Source organism: Pseudophryne corroboree, chromosome 9 (genome assembly GCF_028390025.1).
Source record: "Pseudophryne corroboree isolate aPseCor3 chromosome 9, aPseCor3.hap2, whole genome shotgun sequence".
Taxonomy (NCBI): Eukaryota; Metazoa; Chordata; class Amphibia; order Anura; family Myobatrachidae; genus Pseudophryne; species Pseudophryne corroboree.
Genome location: NC_086452.1, coordinates 76,780,198 through 76,798,573, shown reverse-complemented (window position 1 = coordinate 76,798,573; position 18,376 = coordinate 76,780,198). Strand labels below are relative to the sequence as shown.

The following is an 18,376-nucleotide window of genomic DNA, read 5'->3' as shown; positions in this document are numbered from 1 at the left end:
ACGCACCTGCAGGACACTCCTGTTTGAACAGCTCAGATTATACAGGTAATGTCACTGGTAACCAGAGACCTTGTACGTCATTTCACCTCTCCAGGTTTCTAAAGGAACCTTGCTAACCTTCCATGTTACAATACTGATGATGTCTGTTTTCTGTGGAGTCTGAACCTGTGTCTCAGAATATCCAGGTGCATTATACAGCAGTTCGTCTGAGACTGCAGGTAAAGGAGGCGGACACGTCAAGTCCATCAGGGTTCGACGCCGATGACGAAATGACAGCGACTGGTCCAGTTTCGGATGAGCTGGGCAGGCTCCGGTAGACGGCCGGCAGACACCCGAATACACAATTTCAGGTATCAAACAATGTTTGTTTTCCTATCCTTTCCCCGCAGATGGCAGGAAAGGGTATCGGAACCTCTCCAGGGTATACCCCTCGATGTATCGCCGGTCCAACAAGCTGCCGTTTTCCTGAGGCAACCTTGCTCAGGGATCCATCGAAGACATATACGGCAGCAGGGTTCTACCTTGTCCGGAGCAGGTAGGTTGTGGAACAATTGTCCTCTAGGTTACAGGATGTTTCGCATCCGGATCAATTGATACTTTGGTACGGGTCAGAATCACGATTCTGCTTTATGTTCTTTGGAGGTCTCCACGTCTGCAGTCTCGGAACCTGCATTTTCGCTTTGGGCTGTCTTAACCCGACGACCTCTGGGGCTGCGACAGTGACAGGTGAACATGAAATCCTACGGGGCAGATGGTTCAGGGGAAGGAACTTTCTGCAGGATTTCTTGAACCATTGGAGGTAAGTCCACTTTGCTTTCTCCTACTTCTGCCCCAGCTCCAAGACAGACCTTTACCGGTCTTTCCTTTAGATTTTTACCGTGCCCTTTCAGGCTTCCGATTCCACACGGGCAATATCTCTGTCGCCAGGGGATCTCAGAAGAAGAAAAAAAAGCTGAAGCAGAGGTTCAGCATCCTAGGTCCAGTCTGATTTTACATCATCCTATACACACACTAAAGGTCAGACTTTCCTACCACCTGGAGGGTCCCAGGGTAGGCGCAGGTCGGTGGAAGGCGGCTTGGGCAGTTACAGACTAGATTTGGGAGTACAACCGTCTCGGGAGTCCCTCGGCAGGGGTCGACCGATTTACGATGACAAGAGAGTCATAATGCAGGCGGCGCTCCATATGCTTCTAACCGCAAAGGGTGTTGATCCCTGTTTTTTACATATCATTTGAATCGGGACAGTTCTCAGGCCTTTGTTTTCTTTTCACGTTCCGAAGCCAGTTGGCTCGGCCAGGCCTATTCTGGCCTTAAAATCCTTTCAGTCTGTGATTGCTAGTTGAACAAGAAAGGGAGTTTTACGCGTCCCTTGTCTTCAGGGATGCCTGTTTACTGATTTCCGTTGGGTTTCCTCATCGGGCTTTACTCAGTCGCATTACAGGATTCTCATTTTCACTGTAAGTCCTTTTCTTTCGGTCTCTCTTCCGCTCCCACAGGGTTCAGGAAGATCACAGAATAACTCTTTTTCAAGGGGTTGACGTTGGTTCCCTAATGGGACAATCTACTGCTACTATCCCACTCTGTACATTACGTGGCTTCTGAAGATCCGATTTATGCTCCTAATAAACGTTTTCTCAACAGGGTCCGTCGGAGGATTTTTCCTTCCTCGGTACCAGGTACTCTATTTCTTCAGTCAAGCTGCGACGCAATGAGTGGTCGCCTACATTCCCCTCTGAGCGGGGGACAACAATCTTCTTTCCAGATCAGGCCACCAGGTCAGACTCCTGGGTGAGGGAACATTCCCCGGAGTTTTGTCAGCTGGTCTGCTGTGGGCGGAGATTTCGAATCGACCTCAGGGCGTTCTGACTGACTCTTTAACCCTTTACTACTCACCGACGTGAGCTCTGGTGGCAGTAGCCGAGGATGCCCTCAGGGCTCCTGGGAGTTTCTGGTTATTCTATCCTGCCTCCTTTTCTATTTCTACCTCACTTTCGGTAACACAGGAGGAGAATATGCGTGCTAGTCCTCTCGGTGGCTCTGGTTGGGCCACCCATGACTTGAAGATACGGCTACAACTGTTGTCGGTAGAGGAGCCTTGGCTCCTACCTCGACTGGACTGTCTACTTCAACAGGGTCCTTTTCTTTGTTCAATCTTACACTGGTTTCATTTAACCGTGTGACTGTTCACGAGCCCTCAGAAGGGAGGAGTTCCCTAGTTCGGTTAGGCCTACTAGGCCCCGATTTCAGAAGTCTGTTACCTCTTCTCGCTTTTGCCACTTTTGGAAAGCTGTATGGGACATAATAAGGATAAAAGGGGGTTTTCCCCTTCTTTCAGTTACCATTCAGCCGTAATCTTTGGTTTCTCTGGGAGGTTTTGCTCCGCTGCGCTTCAAACCACATTGACCTGAATTTTCGGTCCCTGCCTTTTTCGGTTTTCTTCCAAAAGAAATTAGCCTGGCGCCCGTAAGTTCGGGCTCTCTTTCAGGGAGTACTCTATTAGCAACTCCCCCGGCTGAGCTTCGGCCTCAGCGGTCGTTTCTCCCAAAGGGCATGTCCGTTTTTCATATAAATCTGACACTAGTGTTTTTCAGTCCTCTTTGACTGTTGTCAGGGCTCGCTGACTTTCTCTATAGAGGTCTTAGGCTATTCGACGAAGGGTTTTTTCTTCTTTATTCTGTACGATGCTCCCGTACTAAATAGCCAGGGTCCCAGCATATGCTGGGCTGTTGGATACAGTCTTCTTGGTGGTTGCTCGGGAGCCTCCGTTTTCCATTTCAGCGCACTTTACGTGCGTGGTGGGACCTTCATGGGCAGCTGCCCGTGGGGTCTCCATGAATACTTTATGTCGCGCGGCTACTTGGTCAGACCGACATTCGTTTTGTCAAATTCTACAAGTTTGACACTTTTGCGGCCTCTGCATCTCACTTTGGCCGAGCGGTTTTACAGGACTCTCAGCGCTCTCCCACCCGTTTTGGGAGCTCTGGGACGTCCCCATTGTAACTACGCTCCAGTGGCCCCTAGTGGATGAAGGAGAAATCAGGATTTTGGTACTTACCGATAAATCCCTTTCTCCGATTCCACAGGGGCCACTGGACGCCCGCCCAGCGCTGTTCCTCCTTGTTTTTTGCTTAACGGTTTGCAGATCACCATATGACTGCTTGTTGAGTTCGGGCTAGCCGGTTGTTTGTTAGGTTCTGTTCCAGGTTGGGTTTGTGTTATCCTGGGTTACAGGGCGTCATTAACCTCCTCTACCTTACGGTTTGTTTATTACAGCTCTCCTCGGGCACAGTTTTACGTAGACTGGCTTGGAGGGGAGATAGTAGGGGAGGAGCTAGCCACAGTGTGAGAATTTTAAAGTGCCAGCTCCCAATTACTGCCTACTATTTCCCCATTGTAACTACGCTCCAGTGGCCCCTGTGGAATCGGAGAAAGGGATTTATCGGTAAGTACCAAAATCCTGATTGCAGACCAAGTACACAGCTTCATGGCTACGTTATTCCCTGATGGCAGTGGCCTCTTTCAGCAGAATAATGCCACCTGCCAGACTGTTTCCTGTTGGAATTTACACAACGACATGAGGATCAGTGTTTTACATCAACTTTCCTTAATTCGGTGTGTGGAAAAGTCAGACTCCTAGAGAACCTGGGAAAGCCCTGGAAGGGACACCAAGCATGCTAGGCTCGGTGAATGAGACAGTTTAGTGGATGCAGCAGAAGTGAAGGCCAAAGGACCGGAGGGCCCCAGGGTGAACAATGTTGCTTCCAATGGAAGTGACAGAAGGAGAATCTCTGCTTAGCATCCAAAGGCTTACACAGCGACTGTCATGAGATCTGCAATAGCCTGGGCCTGAGACTTTGCCCCGGCTGGCTCAGGCACCCCAGTAAGTGTACTCAGGTGAGCATGGCAACTGGCCCTCCACCAAGCTTGGCCCTTGTCATACTGCCCCTTCCCAGATATAAAGAAAATGAGGTAGGAAAAGGAGAGGACAGATGCAGCAGCACAGCCCACGGTGTGGGAATGGAAAGACACAAGCCCGCCAAAGGGAAGAGTCCAAAGAAAACCCAACACCCCAGTAGACTTCACCACTACATCCCTAATATGGGACAGCAGACAGGAAAAGGAGATGTCGCTCAATTATCTGTTCGGTGGGCCTGTCCACCTAGGACACCACACCAGCAGGAGGAGGTGGTGGTGACGGCGGGGGAAGAGGGTGTGTGTGTGTGTGTGTGTGTGTGTGTGTGTGTGTGTGTGTGTGTGTGTGTGTGTGTGTGTGGGGGGGGGGGGGGGGGGGGGGGGTTGTGCTGAAGGGACGGCAATTTCCACAGCATGGACCATCTGCAGCTATTCCAGGCACACTTCATATGGAAAGTGCATTTATACCAAAGTAACAGCCATACACTGCACAGTAGTGACACGTGAGGGATGCACAGTCCTGATGAAGCTACACTATAGGAGGCTAAACCAAGCAACATCTGAGGAGTAAAATAGAAAAATTTTAATTGATTCAGTGGGCAGTTCTAAAGCCAGTGGGACGTTGCGGGAACTTTCATGTTTCCACCATGTGGATTTCCCACATAAGGAGATGTAGACTGATTTTATGGGGATGTAATGTATGGTAGACAGGTGCATCTATTCCGTTCACAAATGACCTTTATTATCTCTTGTACCATGTGCACAGCCTGTAAGTACAATCTGTTGGGTTATTTTGTGCACAGTGCTATTAATACACAGCACTGTAACAGAACGTTGTGTTACTGCTTTCAGTCTCATTACCACTCTCAATATCTCCGCCTGTGACCACACACTGACCCAGCAGTTCTGTTGCCGACATAATGTATCTCTACAAATCAGTCATTCATTTGCAGGCAGATCAATATCATTAATGGATTTTAGAGCTTCCACACGGAACATTCCGCTGTTCCTAGATGAATACATTGTGTACTCAGATAGCTGTCTGGACACTTCATCAATTTGCTGAAAGACAATTCCTGGCTCTGTACCTTCCTTACAAGACCTCTGACCCTGGCAGCATGCGCTTGTGTAGGGCTGGGGTGTTAGCAGTCTTATGTGAGAGAGTGGCTCAGTGAGTAAATGTACTGACTGCGGAGACCCACCGTCAGCTGTTCTAGGAAAATCACAATCAACTTTGTGCTGGACACCAAGTATCAAATTATGGGGGGAATTCCCCCCAAAGAGTACAGAGACCTAGAACACTTTGAATAAAGCGATTGTTACCTAAACATTTTTCTCTGCTTAACCTTAACTGGATAATTTTGTTTGAATTAGATCAATAACATGTTTTTAAATGGGAAGGAACTTAAACATTTAAACTTCTACAACACAATTTTATATAAAAAAAAAACACATAACATTAATACTGGGTTTTAAAAGTTGAACGGTTATATATTGGAAAATCTATACTCACACAGGGTAACTCGCAACTTTCATTTCTCCAGTCACTGAGTATACACTGGGGACTGCTGTATCTACATTTACCCAGCGTATGCCCTTCTCTGCAGCCGCCGGGTATACACTGGAGGAATAAGGGCAGCTGTATCTACATTTAACCAGCAGATGCTCCCCTGTGCAGCTGCCGGGTATACACTGGGGGGGGATGAGGGCAGCTGGATTTACATTTCCCCAGCAGATGCTCTTCTCTACAGACGCCGGGTGTACACTGGGGGATGAGGGCAGCTGGAGTTACATTTCCCAGCAGATGCTCCTCCCTGCAGCCACTGGGTATACACTGTGGGGATGAGGGCAGCTGGAGTTACATTTCCCCAGCAGATGCTCCTCCCTGCAGCCACTGGGTATACACTGTGGGGATGAGGGCAGCTGGAGTTACATTTCCCCAGCAGATGCTCCTCCCTGCAGCCACTAGGTATACATTGTGGGGATGAGGGCAGCTGGATTTACATTTCCCCAGCAGATGCTCCCCTGTGCAGCCAATGGGTATACACTGTGGGGATGAGGGCAGCTGGATTTACATTTCCCCAGCAGATGCTCCTCCCTGCAGCCACTAGGTATACATTGTGGGGATGAGGGCAGCTGGAGTTACATTTCCCCAGCAGATGCTCCTCCCTGCAGCCACTAGGTATACATTGTGGGGATGAGGGCAGCTGGAGTTACATTTCCCCAGCAGATGCTCCCCTGTGCAGCCAATGGGTATACACTGTGGGGATGAGGGCAGCTGGATTTACATTTCCCCAGCAGATGCTCCCCTGTGCAGCCAATGGGTATACACTGTGGGGATGAGGGCAGCTGGATTGACATTTCCCCAGCAGATGCTCCTCCCTGCAGCCACTAGGTATACATTGTGGGGATGAGGGCAGCTGGATTTACATTTCTCCAGCAGATGCTCCCCTGTGCAGCCAATGGGTATACACTGGGGGGGATGATGGCAGCTGGAGTTACATTTCCCAGCAGATGCTCCCCTGTGCAGCCAATGGGTATACACTGTGGGGATGAGGGCAGCTGGATTTACATTTCCCAGCAAATGCTCTTCTCTACAGCCGCCGAGTGTACACTGGGGGATGAGGGCAGCTGGAGTTACATTTCCCCAGCAGCTAATCCCCTCTGCAGCTGTCACGTGGGGGCAGGGGATACTGGGGTACCCAATCAGCAGTGATCAGGGGGATGATACAAGGATGCAGAGGGGCCAGGAACTTCCTCTGAGATTAGAGTATCAGATACTATGTCAGCGAAAGCCCAGCCGGCATGTCAGCTGATGTGACAACGCCAGGCAAGTGGTTAAAGGATGAAGAATTTGCTTTCTTCTGTTGGGCGCAGGTTAGTGAGTACTGTCCATTATGGTACAGGCTAGTGAATTCATTATTTCAAAATATCTGGCTCCTAACTTGGTCAGTTTTAGCCAGACCTGTCCTATCTTACGATGGGCTTAAGTCGCACTGGAAGCCACAGACAATAACATCAGAATTCCCCAGTAATCTCTGGAGGCGAGTCACAAACCAGTAACATAAAACACACTGACATTACAGAGCACTGCACACACCAAGGGATGCTACATCTGTAATCACACCCATGTCACTCACTTGAATTTAGATGCTTGTGTTTCCACGGTGACGGAGAAGCCCAGAATCCCAGAAGTGTTCCTGCAGGTGGGATACACATGGTACCTAGAGAGAGGAGGGAGGAAAGGATTATGGACTCCTGCACAATTATGACTGCATTAAAATACAACAGTAAACTGTATTAATTTATAATACGTTTCTAAATAGCTTGCAGTTACATGTGCAGTAGCCACTATATTAAGCATTAAAGTGTGATCAAAGGGACAGTGTGTGAAGTATTACAGGTATCCAGTACTTTTGAAGGTGTTGTAGAACTACAAGTCCCACAATGCCCTATGTGTCTGAGGCTGATAAGGCATGGTGGGAATTATAGTTCCACAACAGGTCACAAGCTACTGAAGCCAGGTCTATGCGTCTCTGTATGATCAGGTCATATGCTACACAGTCACTCCTATGCCTGTGGCCTCTTACCCTAGAGTCTGCTTCGTCCTCAGAAAGTCAAAACAAGGTTCTTCCATGTGCATCTGGAAGGGAGCAAAGACTTACGTCAAACCATCTGGATTTCAGAAGCAATTAGGAAGGGCAGAGGATTAGATTAACCCTTTCATCACGCAGGTCAGAAAAACAAGACTACAAGGCCTCAACCCTTTCGACCCCACTGGCGACTGGTGTATGAAGAGCCTGGGGCACACTTGGGAGGTCACTGCTGTACGGCTTATTAACAAGCAAGGATCAGTATAATATGAGTAATTTGATGGCTGAATAACATTTGTGAAAACATGAAGAAGGAGAAATCATTAAAGGTACAATTATCCCCACTTATATAATACTCAAACTAAAAAGGTAAGTTGGGCATCCGGTGAGGATCCAGATAATCGGGATCCCCATGCCAGCAGTCAAAATACAGACGCCAGAATCCCGAAACTGCTCAGAATTCCAGCTTCTAGACTGGGATCACAAAAGAATGACTGTCGGCCCACCAAATAGGATTTAGGTTTCACTGGGGGGGGGGGGGGGGGGGGGAGGGTTAGGTTTAGGCAGCAGGCAGGGAGGGTTAGGTTTAGGCAGCAGGCAGGGAGGGTTAGTGGGGCAATGGGGGAGTATACTTACCTTGCCTGTGTCGGGATTCTCACCATCAGGATGCTGCGGTCAGGATTTTGACCGCAGGCATCCCGCCCGCCAGTATATTGATCCCAACCCCAGAGTAGAGGTAATCTGGTACAGGATTTATTTTATCAAACACATAAAACCATTTTTATTTTAATTGATAACATCTGCATGGACGTTATTCCCATGAGATCAGACACCAGCAGACCGCAATCAGGGTGCATATATATCCTAGGAAGCGGGCTGAGATACCTACCACTAGCAGCTCCATCAGTGTGTAATCCCACAGGTTCCTAGCGCCAGACTGCAAAACACAAAACACGGTTAAATAAAAGACAATTCATCGTGCACCATGGATCTCATGGTAAGAAAGCTACAAAGGCTTCCATGGGCCACCAGGAGCCTGACTTATGACTGTGGCAGGTTGTGCTCTCACCTGGTAATACACCGTGACCTCAGAATTGGTGTCTCCTTTATTCAGCGACTTTACTTTACACAAGTGATGAGCGGTCGGCAGCTCTACCACCTGGAACTGCACCGGGACTACGCTCCTCAGAGGCACAAACTGCAGCTTACTAATGAACAAAACCAGATAGTTCAAAGGAAATGGCAAAATACAAGCGGATTGTTGTACTACCTGTTCAATACCTCCCTCATAAAAGCTGTATGGGAAAATGGCGCTAGGTGAGGTTACGGGTTACTTGTAGGGGGCAGGGCAGCCGGGGAACAACGCAAATCTGTTTCCGCCCTAAAACCCGTGTTCCCCTGCTTCCTTCTCCAGCAGGAGTCAGCACAAGGCCTTTTGCCCTTACATTTATTTCAGACCTTTTCAATTTTTGCTAATAAATATGTGATGTTTAGTTTACACCTTCTAAACCCAATCCCCTGGCTCAGCATTATAATAACCATAAAAAATGCTCATTTGTTTAGTGTCAGACAAGGATGCGCATTGTCCCATGTGACCACTGCATTAATTGCGGTGATAGGTGTGAGCTGCTTCCTACTGGTCCATGTGTCCAAACCCTCGCTCCTCTCTGCAGCATCACCAGCTCTGGGTTTGGCCAACACTGACATGAACAGCGGAGCCCAAGAAGCTATGCTATATGGAACATAGGGGAGCAGTGAGCAGGGTCAATGTTTTCTCCCCACTCAGCAATTCAGCTTTAAAATTACACCATGTTCCAGTCTGATTCAGGGATTCAATTGGGTCAGTGACACAGGTAACAAAAGTATAATGAGAGTGTTAGTATAGGCGCCAGAAAATAAAATGCAAATTCTGGTAATATGTTTCCCTAAGAGGGCTATTTCTCATAGAAAGTGGCAGTGAGTTAATGGATCAGTAGTGGTAAAGGTGTTCCATATCCTGTCAATGATAAATAACATGCACACACTTATACCCGAGTTTGGAAATGGTTTCTGCATATAGAGTACTTTTACCACCACTCCTGCGGAATATTTCCCCATGTGTCAGTGAAGTGCCTCTAGAAGTCCCAGCCCTACCATATAACAGGTATGTATATAGCCTCACCTTACAACGTAGGTCAGGAACTCTGCCGAATCCTAGGTGGGGGAACAAAAAAAAATGATAGACTACACCAAATGTGGCAACGATACAATAACAGCATCAGATATCTGCCATTACCCGGGACCAATTCTTCATCCAAACAAACAGTTTAAAGGGGAGAATGAAAACTCTCCACTTGAAGCTTTGCTGTGTCATAGGAACCCTTTGCCCCACAGCCACCAACATGTGACACAGAAAAACTTTCAAACATGCAAATAAGTTAGGGCCCAGCACAGTATTACGATAAACATATATTATGATGGCATCAAGACTCAGAATACAGGTAACATCCCATTAACAGCAGCAGCCGCACGCTCACCTTGCTGGTGAAATTGCCCTGGATCAATCCTTCTACATACAGCTGAGATCTAAACTGGTCAAAGAAGGAGAGAAGCTGCTCCAAGTGTAAGCCCTTCAGTATGGTCAGGTATTTCTCTACCATGGACCAGCGATCACGTTCCAGGATCAAGAGTCGTACGTCCCTGGAGCGGACAGAAAAGGTCACAGCTCACGAGTCAATGTTTAATTGCCTTTAGGAAACATTGCTGACTAGATACACAATAAGAATTACCACCAATAAAAAGGATTTTTCATTATTTTCGCAAGAAATAATATTAATAACAATGACTGCCTTAGAAACAGACTGTTCCTGCTCTGCCATTTGATCTGTATAAAAGTGGTAAATCAGAGGCCGCCGTTCAGACGATACAGTAATGCCCCATTTGGAAATTCTACAGCCATTGCGTCTGCAGAACACAAATTTCCTATTGCAGGATGCCTGAGATAGCGAAGACCAGGCAATACATGTATGCAACCCCCGTTCTCACCCCTTCTTGTAACTCAATCTACATATGCTAAGTTCTACTACAGAATATTTTACATCAACAGGCCAGGGAAAGTGTGCGCCAAATCAATAGTATTCTTGAATCCAGAACTTGCACAATAGATATTGCACACATAAAAACAACAGCACACTCACTTGCCCAGCTTCTCTGGTTTGATGAGTAGATTGAAGTAGGTCTTTTTCAGCTGCTCTGTGATCATGTCAAACACGTCAGGAGAAGCTGTGAACTCCGCCAGGTGGTCAATGATCAGTTCGTAGAGAAGCTATAACCAGAGGTGATAAAGCGTTGTCATACAATGTGTAGGCATGAAGCTTCCGGTGTCACATAACAAGAAACTAGGGATCCCGACTTCCTCCACCCTCCTCTACCAGCAAAAGGACCAATGACCAGCGTGAGCAAGCACCACCTCACTAGAGTCTGCCATCTACCACTGGGACTTGCAGAGGGTCCAGGGAAATCATACTTACAGGCAGTTTGTGGTTGAATCCCTTCACTTTGATGACTAGGCCATATTCTCCAGCCACCAGCTTATATTCCAGCTGAGCGACGTCTGCTTCGTAGGCCGGCTCTGCCAGCGTGTGAGCCAGGATATTGACAAACAGGTCAAACAGAACCAAGCTGGAACAGCAAAATGCAGGAACAAGGTCAGACAAGACAATTTCCACCAATAGGATTACAGCAGCAAGTCATGATTGGTAATGGCTTCATGCAAGATCAAAGCCTATTAGGTAATGCTAACACTTTCCAGGAATATTCTTATCATAGGGAAAACACAGGAAACTTATTTATTTGCCAACACAGCAAAAAAATGATTCATGTTCCAGGTTAAACATGGTAATGTGAGACCAAAATAATAACACATATAATAACTGCTAATAATACAAACAACACTGATATAATAAAAATGTTTACTAAACTTGGAAATACCCTACATTTCAGTACAATTCCTTTAATAAAACAGCAACAAATTATTATTTAATTGTAGGAACCTATTTACTGGACAGATTGTCAACATGTTGTTGCCGTTTTCATGCTCTAAAAATAAGAATTTACTCACCGGTAATTCTATTTCTCGTAGTCCGTAGTGGATGCTGGGAACTCCGTAAGGACCATGGGGAACAGCGGGCTCCGAAGGAGGCTGGGCACTCTAGAAAGATTTTAGACTACCTGGTGTGCACTGGCTCCTCCCACTATGACCCTCCTCCAAGCCTCAGTTAGGATACTGTGCCCGGACGAGCGTACACAATAAGGAAGGATTTTGAATCCCGGGTAAGACTCATACCAGCCACACCAATCACACCGTACAACTCGTGATATGAAACCCAGTTAACAGTATGAAACAACTGAGCCTCTCAACAGATGGCTCAACAATAACCCGATTTAGTTAACAATAACTATGTACAAGTATTGCAGATAAACCGCACTTGGGATGGGCGCCCAGCATCCACTACGGACTACGAGAAATAGAATTACCGGTGAGTAAATTCTTATTTTCTCTGACGTCCTAGTGGATGCTGGGAACTCCGTAAGGACCATGGGGATTATACCAAAGCTCCCAAACGGGCGGGAGAGTGCGGATGACTCTGCAACACCGAATGAGAGAACTCCAGGTCCTCCTCAGCCAGGGTATCAAATTTATAGAATTTTGCAAACGTGTTTTGCCCCTGACCAAGTAGCAGCTCTGCAAAGTTGTAAAGCCGAGACCCCTCGGGCAGCCGCCCAAGATGAGCCCACCTTCCTTGTGGAATGGGCATTGACAGATTTTGGCTGTGGCAGGCCTGCCACAGAATGTGCAAGTTGAATTGTACTACAAATCCAACGAGCAATAGTCTGCTTAGAAGCAGGAGCACCCAGCTTGTTGGGTGCATATAGGATAAACAGCGAGTCAGATTTTCTGACTCCAGCCGTCCTGGAAACATATATTTTCAGGGCCCTGACCACGTCTAACAACTTGGAGTCCTCCAAGTCCCTAGTAGCCGCAGGCACCACAATAGGCTGGTTCAGGTGAAACGCTGACACCACCTTAGGGAGAAACTGGGAACAAGTCCTCAATGCTGCCCTATCCATATGGAAAATCAGATAAGGGCTTTTACAGGACAAAGCCGCCAATTCTGATACTCTCCTGGCCGAAGCCAAGGCCAACAACACGACCACCTTCCACGTGAGATATTTCAGATCCACGGTTTTAGTGGTTCAAACCAATGTGATTAAGAAACTCAACACCACGTTGAGATCCCAAGGTGCCACAGGGGGCACAAACGGGGGCTGAATATGCAGCACTCCCTTTACAAATGTCTGAACTTCAGGTACTGAAGCTAGTTCTTTTTGAAAGAAAATCGACAGAGCCGAGATCTGTACCTTAATGGAGCCCAGTTTTAGGCCCATATTCACTCCTGCTTGCAGGAAATGCAGAAATCGACCTAGTTGAAATTCCTCTGTTGGGGCCTTTTCGGCCTCACACCATGCAACATACTTCCGCCATATGCGGTGATAATGATTTGCTGTAACCTCTTTCCTAGCTTTAATAAGCGTAGGAATGACTTCCTCCGGAATGCCCTTTTCCTTCAGGATCCGGCGTTCAACCGCCATGCCGTCAAACGCAGCCGCGGTAAGTTTTGGAACAGACAGGGCCCCTGCTGCCGCAGGTCCTGTCTGAGCGGCAGAGGCCATGGGTCCTCTGATATAATTTCTTGAAGTTCTGGGTACCAAGCTCTTCTTGGCCAATCCGGAACCACGAGTATCGTTCTTACTCCTCGCCTTCTTATTATTATTCTCAATACCTTTGGTATGAGGGGCAGAGGAGGGAACACATAAACCGACTTGTACACCCACGGTGTTACCAGAGCGTCCACAACTATCGCCTGAGGGTCCCTTGACCTGGCGCAATATCTTTTATAGCTTTTTGTTGAGGCGGGACGCCATCATGTCCACCTGTGGCCTTTCCCAAAGGTGTACAATCCTTTGGAAGACTTCTGGATGAAGTCCCCACTCTCCCGGGTGGAGGTCGTGTCTGCGGAGAAGATCTGCTTCCCAGTTGTCCACTCCGGGAATGAACACTGCTGACAGTGCTAACACATGATTTTCCGCCCATCGGAGAATCCTTGTGGCTTCTGCCATCGCCATCCTGCTTCTTGTGTCGCCCTGTTGGTTTACATGGGCGACCGCCGTGATGTTGTCTGATTGGATCAGTACCGGCTGGTTTTGAAGCAGAGGCCTTGCCTGACCCAGGGCATTGTAACTGGCCCTCAGTTCCAGAATATTTTGTGTAGAGAAGTCACCTGACTTGACCAAAGTCCTTGGAAGTTTCTTCCCTGTGTGACTGCCCCCAGCCTCAAAGGCTGGCCTCCATGGTCACTAGGACCTAGTCCAGTATGTCGAACCTGCGGCCCTCCTTAAGATGGGCACTCTGCAGCCACCATTTTAGAGATACCCTGGTCCTTGGAGACAGGGTTATCAGCCGATGCATTTGAAGATGCGATCCGGACCACATGTCCAACAGGTCCCACTGAAAAGTTCTAGCATGGAACCTGCCGAATGGGATTGCTTCGTAGGAAGCTACCATTTTTCCCAGGATTCGCGTGCAATGATGCACCGATACCTGTTTTGGCTTCAGGAGGTCTCTGACTAGAGATGACAGCTCCTTGGCTTTCTCCTCCCGGAGAAACAGTTATTTCTGGTCTGTGTCCAGAACCATCCCCAGGAACAGTAGACGTGTCATAGGGACCAGCTGTGACTTTGGACTGTTTAGAATCCAACCCTGCTGTTGTAGCACTTTCCCAAATAGTGCTACCCCGACTAGCAACTGCTCCTTGGACCTCGCCCTTATAAGGAGATTGTCCAAGTACGGGATAATTAAAACTCCCTTTTTTCGAAGGAGTATCATCATTTCGGCCATTACCCCGGTAAACACCCTCGGTGCCTTGTACAGTCCTGTCTGGACTTGGTAATGGTAATCCTGTACCACAAATCTGAGGTACTCCTGGCGAGGATGGTAAATGGGGACATGCAGGTAAGCATCCTTGATGTCCCGGGATACCATGTAATCCCCCTCGTCCAGGCTTGCAATAACCGCCCCGAGCGATTCCATCTTGAACTTGAATTTTTTTATGTATGTGTTCAAGGATTTTAATATAAATGGGTCACACCGAACCATGCGGTTTCGGTACCCCAACCCGTGTAGAATAGTAACCCCGTCCTTGTTGAAGTAGGGGCACTTGAGTATTACCTTTGGGAATACTGCTTATTAATTGCCTCTAGTACAGCCTCCCTGCCTGAGGGAGTTGTCGGCAAGCCATAATCTAGGAAACGGCTGGGGGGAGATATCTCAAATTCCAGCTTGTACCCCTGACATACTATTTGAAAGAAACAGGGATCCACCTGTGAGCGAGCCCACTGATCGCTGAAATTTTGGAGACGGCCCCCCACCGTACCTGGCTACACCTGTGGAGCCCCCGCGTCATGCTGTGGGCTCAGAGGAAACGAGAGAAGAATGTTGATTCTGGGAGCAGGCTGACAGGTGCAGCTTTTTCCCTCTTCCCTTGTCTCTGTACAGAAGGGAAACGCCTTTGACCCGCTTGCTTTTCTGAAGCCGAAAGGACTGTACCTGATAATACAGTGCTTTCTTAGTCCGTGAGGAAACTTGAGGTAAAAATATTTCTTCCCAGCTGTGGCTGTGGATACGAGGTCCCAGAGACCATCCCCAAATAATTCCTCACCCTTATAAGGCAGAGTCTTTTTAAAGTCAGCATCACCTGTCCCGTGACAGGTCTCTAATACTTTCCTGACAGAATGGACATTACATTCATTTTGGATGCCAGCCGGCAAAATATCCCTCTGTGCATCCCTCATATATAAGACGACGTCTTTAATATGTTCTCATGTTTGACAGGGTCACCGACCACGCTGCAGCAGCACGATCTGCAGGTCTCCGTCTAGTACCTGAGTGTGTAAATACAGACTTCAGGATAGCCTCCTGCTTTTTATCAACAGGTACCTTCAAAGTGGCCGTTCCTAAAACGGCAGTGCCACCTTTTTTGACAACCGTGTAAGCGCCTTATCCACCCTAGGGGATATCTCCCAGCGTAACTTATCCTCCTGGCGGGAAAGGGTACGCCATCAGTAACTCTTTAGAAATTACCAGTTTCTAAACGGGGGAACCCACGCTTTTCACACACTTCATTTATTCATCTGATGGGGGAACAAAACACTGCCTGTTTTTTCTCCCCAACCTAAAAACCCATTTTTAGAGGTGCTTGGGTTAATGTCAGAAATGTGTAACACATTTTTTATTGCCGGGATCAAGTCACGGATGTTCCTAGTGGATTGTGTATATGTCTCAACCTTGGCGACACTGGAGTCAGACTCCGTGTCGACATCTGTGTCTGCCATCTGAGAGAGCGGGCGTTTTTGAGCCCCTGATGGCCTTTGAGACGCCTGGGCAGGCGCGGGCTGAGAAGCCGGCTGTCCCACAGCTGTTACGTCATCCACCCTTTTATGTAAGGAGTTGACACTGTCGGTTAATACCTTTCACCTATCCATCCACTCTGGTGTCGGCCCCACAGGGGGCTACATCACATATATCGGCCTCTGCTCCGTCACCATATAAGCCTCCTCATTCAACATGTCGACACAGCCGTACCGACACACCGCAGACACACAGGGAATGCTCTAAACGAGGACAGGACCCACAAAAGCCCTTTGGGGGGACAGAGTGAGATTATGCCAGCACACACCAGAGCGCTATATATATACAGGGACTAACTGAGTTATGTCCCTAATAGCTGCTTTTCATATAATATATGTATATATACTGCCAAATTTAATGCCCCCCCTCTCTTTTCCCTCTTACTGTACTGTAGATTGCAGGGAAGAGCCAGGGAGCTTCCTTCCAGCCGAGCTGTGAGGGAAAAATGGCGCCAGTGTGCTGAGGAGATAGGCTCCGCCCCTTTTTCGCTGCCTATTCTCCCGCTTTTTATGGAATTCTGGCAGGGGTATTTTCCTCATATATAGCCCCTGGGGCTATATATTGAGGTATTTTAGCCAGCCAAGGTGTTTTTATTGCTGCCTCAGGGCGCCCCCCCCCCAGCGCCCTGCACCCTCAGTGACCGGAGTGTGAAGTGTGTGAGAGGAGCAATGGCGCACAGCTGCAGTGCTGTGCGCTACCTTGGTGAAGACAGAGTCTTCATGCCGCCGATTTTCCGGACCATCTTCTTGCTTCTGGCTCTGTAAGGGGGACGGCGGCGCGGCTCCGGGACCGAACACCAAGAACTGGGCCTGCGGTCGATCCCTCTGGAGCTAATGGTGTCCAGTAGCCTAAGAAGCCCAATCCGGCTGCAAGCAGGCGAGTTCGCTTCTTCTCCCCTTAGTCCCTCGCTGCAGTGAGCCTGTTGCCAGCAGGTCTCACTGAAAATAAAAAACCTAAGTCTATTCTTTCTAAGAGCTCAGGAGAGCCCCTAGTGTGCATCCAACCTCGGCCGGGCACGAATTCTAACGGAGGCTTGGAGGAGGGTCATAGTGGGAGGAGCCAGTGCACACCAGGTAGTCTAAAATCTTTCTAGAGTGCCCAGCCTCCTTCGGAGCCCGCTATTCCCCATGGTCCTTACGGAGTTCCCAGCATCCACTAGGACGTCAGAGAAAGGGTGTTATGGTATTAGGGTGGTGTCTTTGGGGTGTTTGGTATTTTAGTGCTTTCCAGCTACAAAATGGAAACGCTGACAGATCTCCGATAACATCTGCAGAGCATCGCCACTGCTATGTGACAGGGAGGAGAGTGCTCTCTTCTCTCACCCTTGTTGCAGGGTGTATGCAACGCCCAAGTGACACCACGCATTTCCCACAGCATGCCCAAATAATTAAATAATCGGAGGCCTATTGTGATATACAGGTGCTGCAAGTTCTAGATCACCAACCCCATGTGTTTGGGAAACAGGAAGGGTCACTATATTGACATCAGAATACTTCCAACATGTAAGCCAATTGCATGGATCAAAACAACACTGATCCAGGCGCTAATTAATTAATCATAATACTTCATTTTTAATTTGTAATATACTATAAGCTGCAACCTCCGTCCAGCTGTACCTGTGTTCGTACAGCAAAAAATTGATTATGAGGTGGAGAGCTCTCTTGTTCTCCCTCCTCATTAACCAAAGAACTGCACAAGAAAAAGAAATGACTGATTGCGCTGTCTCCCCAGGTGCGTATATGAATAAAGACACGTTTAAAATCACCTCTCTGGTTTTTATTTTGGTGCAAAAATTATATATCTCACACAACAATATATTAAAAAACTCAATATGCATGAATATTCATTAAGAGCTCATTCTAAAAACTGTAACACTATTTCTCTGTTTAAACATCCAGTGCTCAGACCTGTTGTTAAGAACAATTGTTTGTTCCACTAATATAATGTGAATAAAACGTAGCTTGTATTTCTACGGCAATAAGTGGTGTTTTTCCAAATATGATGGAACTCAGTCCTCTACATATAGACACAGTTCTTGTTCATATACTGGGCATAGTCCATAGACTGTCAGTTTAATGACTGGTATAAACCGTTTACCGCCGTCTCCGTGAACATAGACGTGCTGGGGAGCTCCTCGCTGTGCACAGCGGCAGTGTTTACTCTCCCTTTCCCCGTCTGTCCTCCGTGGTGGTAGCGGTACTAGATGGTCTCTATCCCTCGGCGTGTTGGGGCCGCTTGTATGTAGACGCTTGCAGAGCAGACTCTCCACCTGGCTGGCCGCGTCTCCTCTGATTGCGGTTCAGCTTAGGCGGCAGGTGTATGAGGTCTCGCTAGTTGTCCTTAGCTCCCAGTCCGGCAGGGTAGA

At 47.9% G+C, this 18,376-nt stretch overlaps 1 protein-coding gene across 1 annotated transcript in view; it reads right to left on the bottom strand.

Annotated features, from left to right (window-relative positions):
- NRDC (nardilysin convertase) overlaps positions 1-18,376 on the bottom strand; it is a 129,944-nt gene that overhangs the window by 23,873 nt on the left and 87,695 nt on the right. Inside the window, exons 20-27 of the mRNA XM_063939544.1 lie at positions 11,015-11,165; positions 10,682-10,809; positions 10,022-10,184; positions 9,667-9,698; positions 8,575-8,713; positions 8,395-8,442; positions 7,503-7,555; positions 7,053-7,136 (exon numbers count right to left, since the gene is read on the bottom strand). Of these exons, the coding sequence (XP_063795614.1) occupies positions 7,053-7,136; positions 7,503-7,555; positions 8,395-8,442; positions 8,575-8,713; positions 9,667-9,698; positions 10,022-10,184; positions 10,682-10,809; positions 11,015-11,165 (798 nt within the window). The remainder of the gene's footprint in view (positions 1-7,052; positions 7,137-7,502; positions 7,556-8,394; positions 8,443-8,574; positions 8,714-9,666; positions 9,699-10,021; positions 10,185-10,681; positions 10,810-11,014; positions 11,166-18,376) is intronic.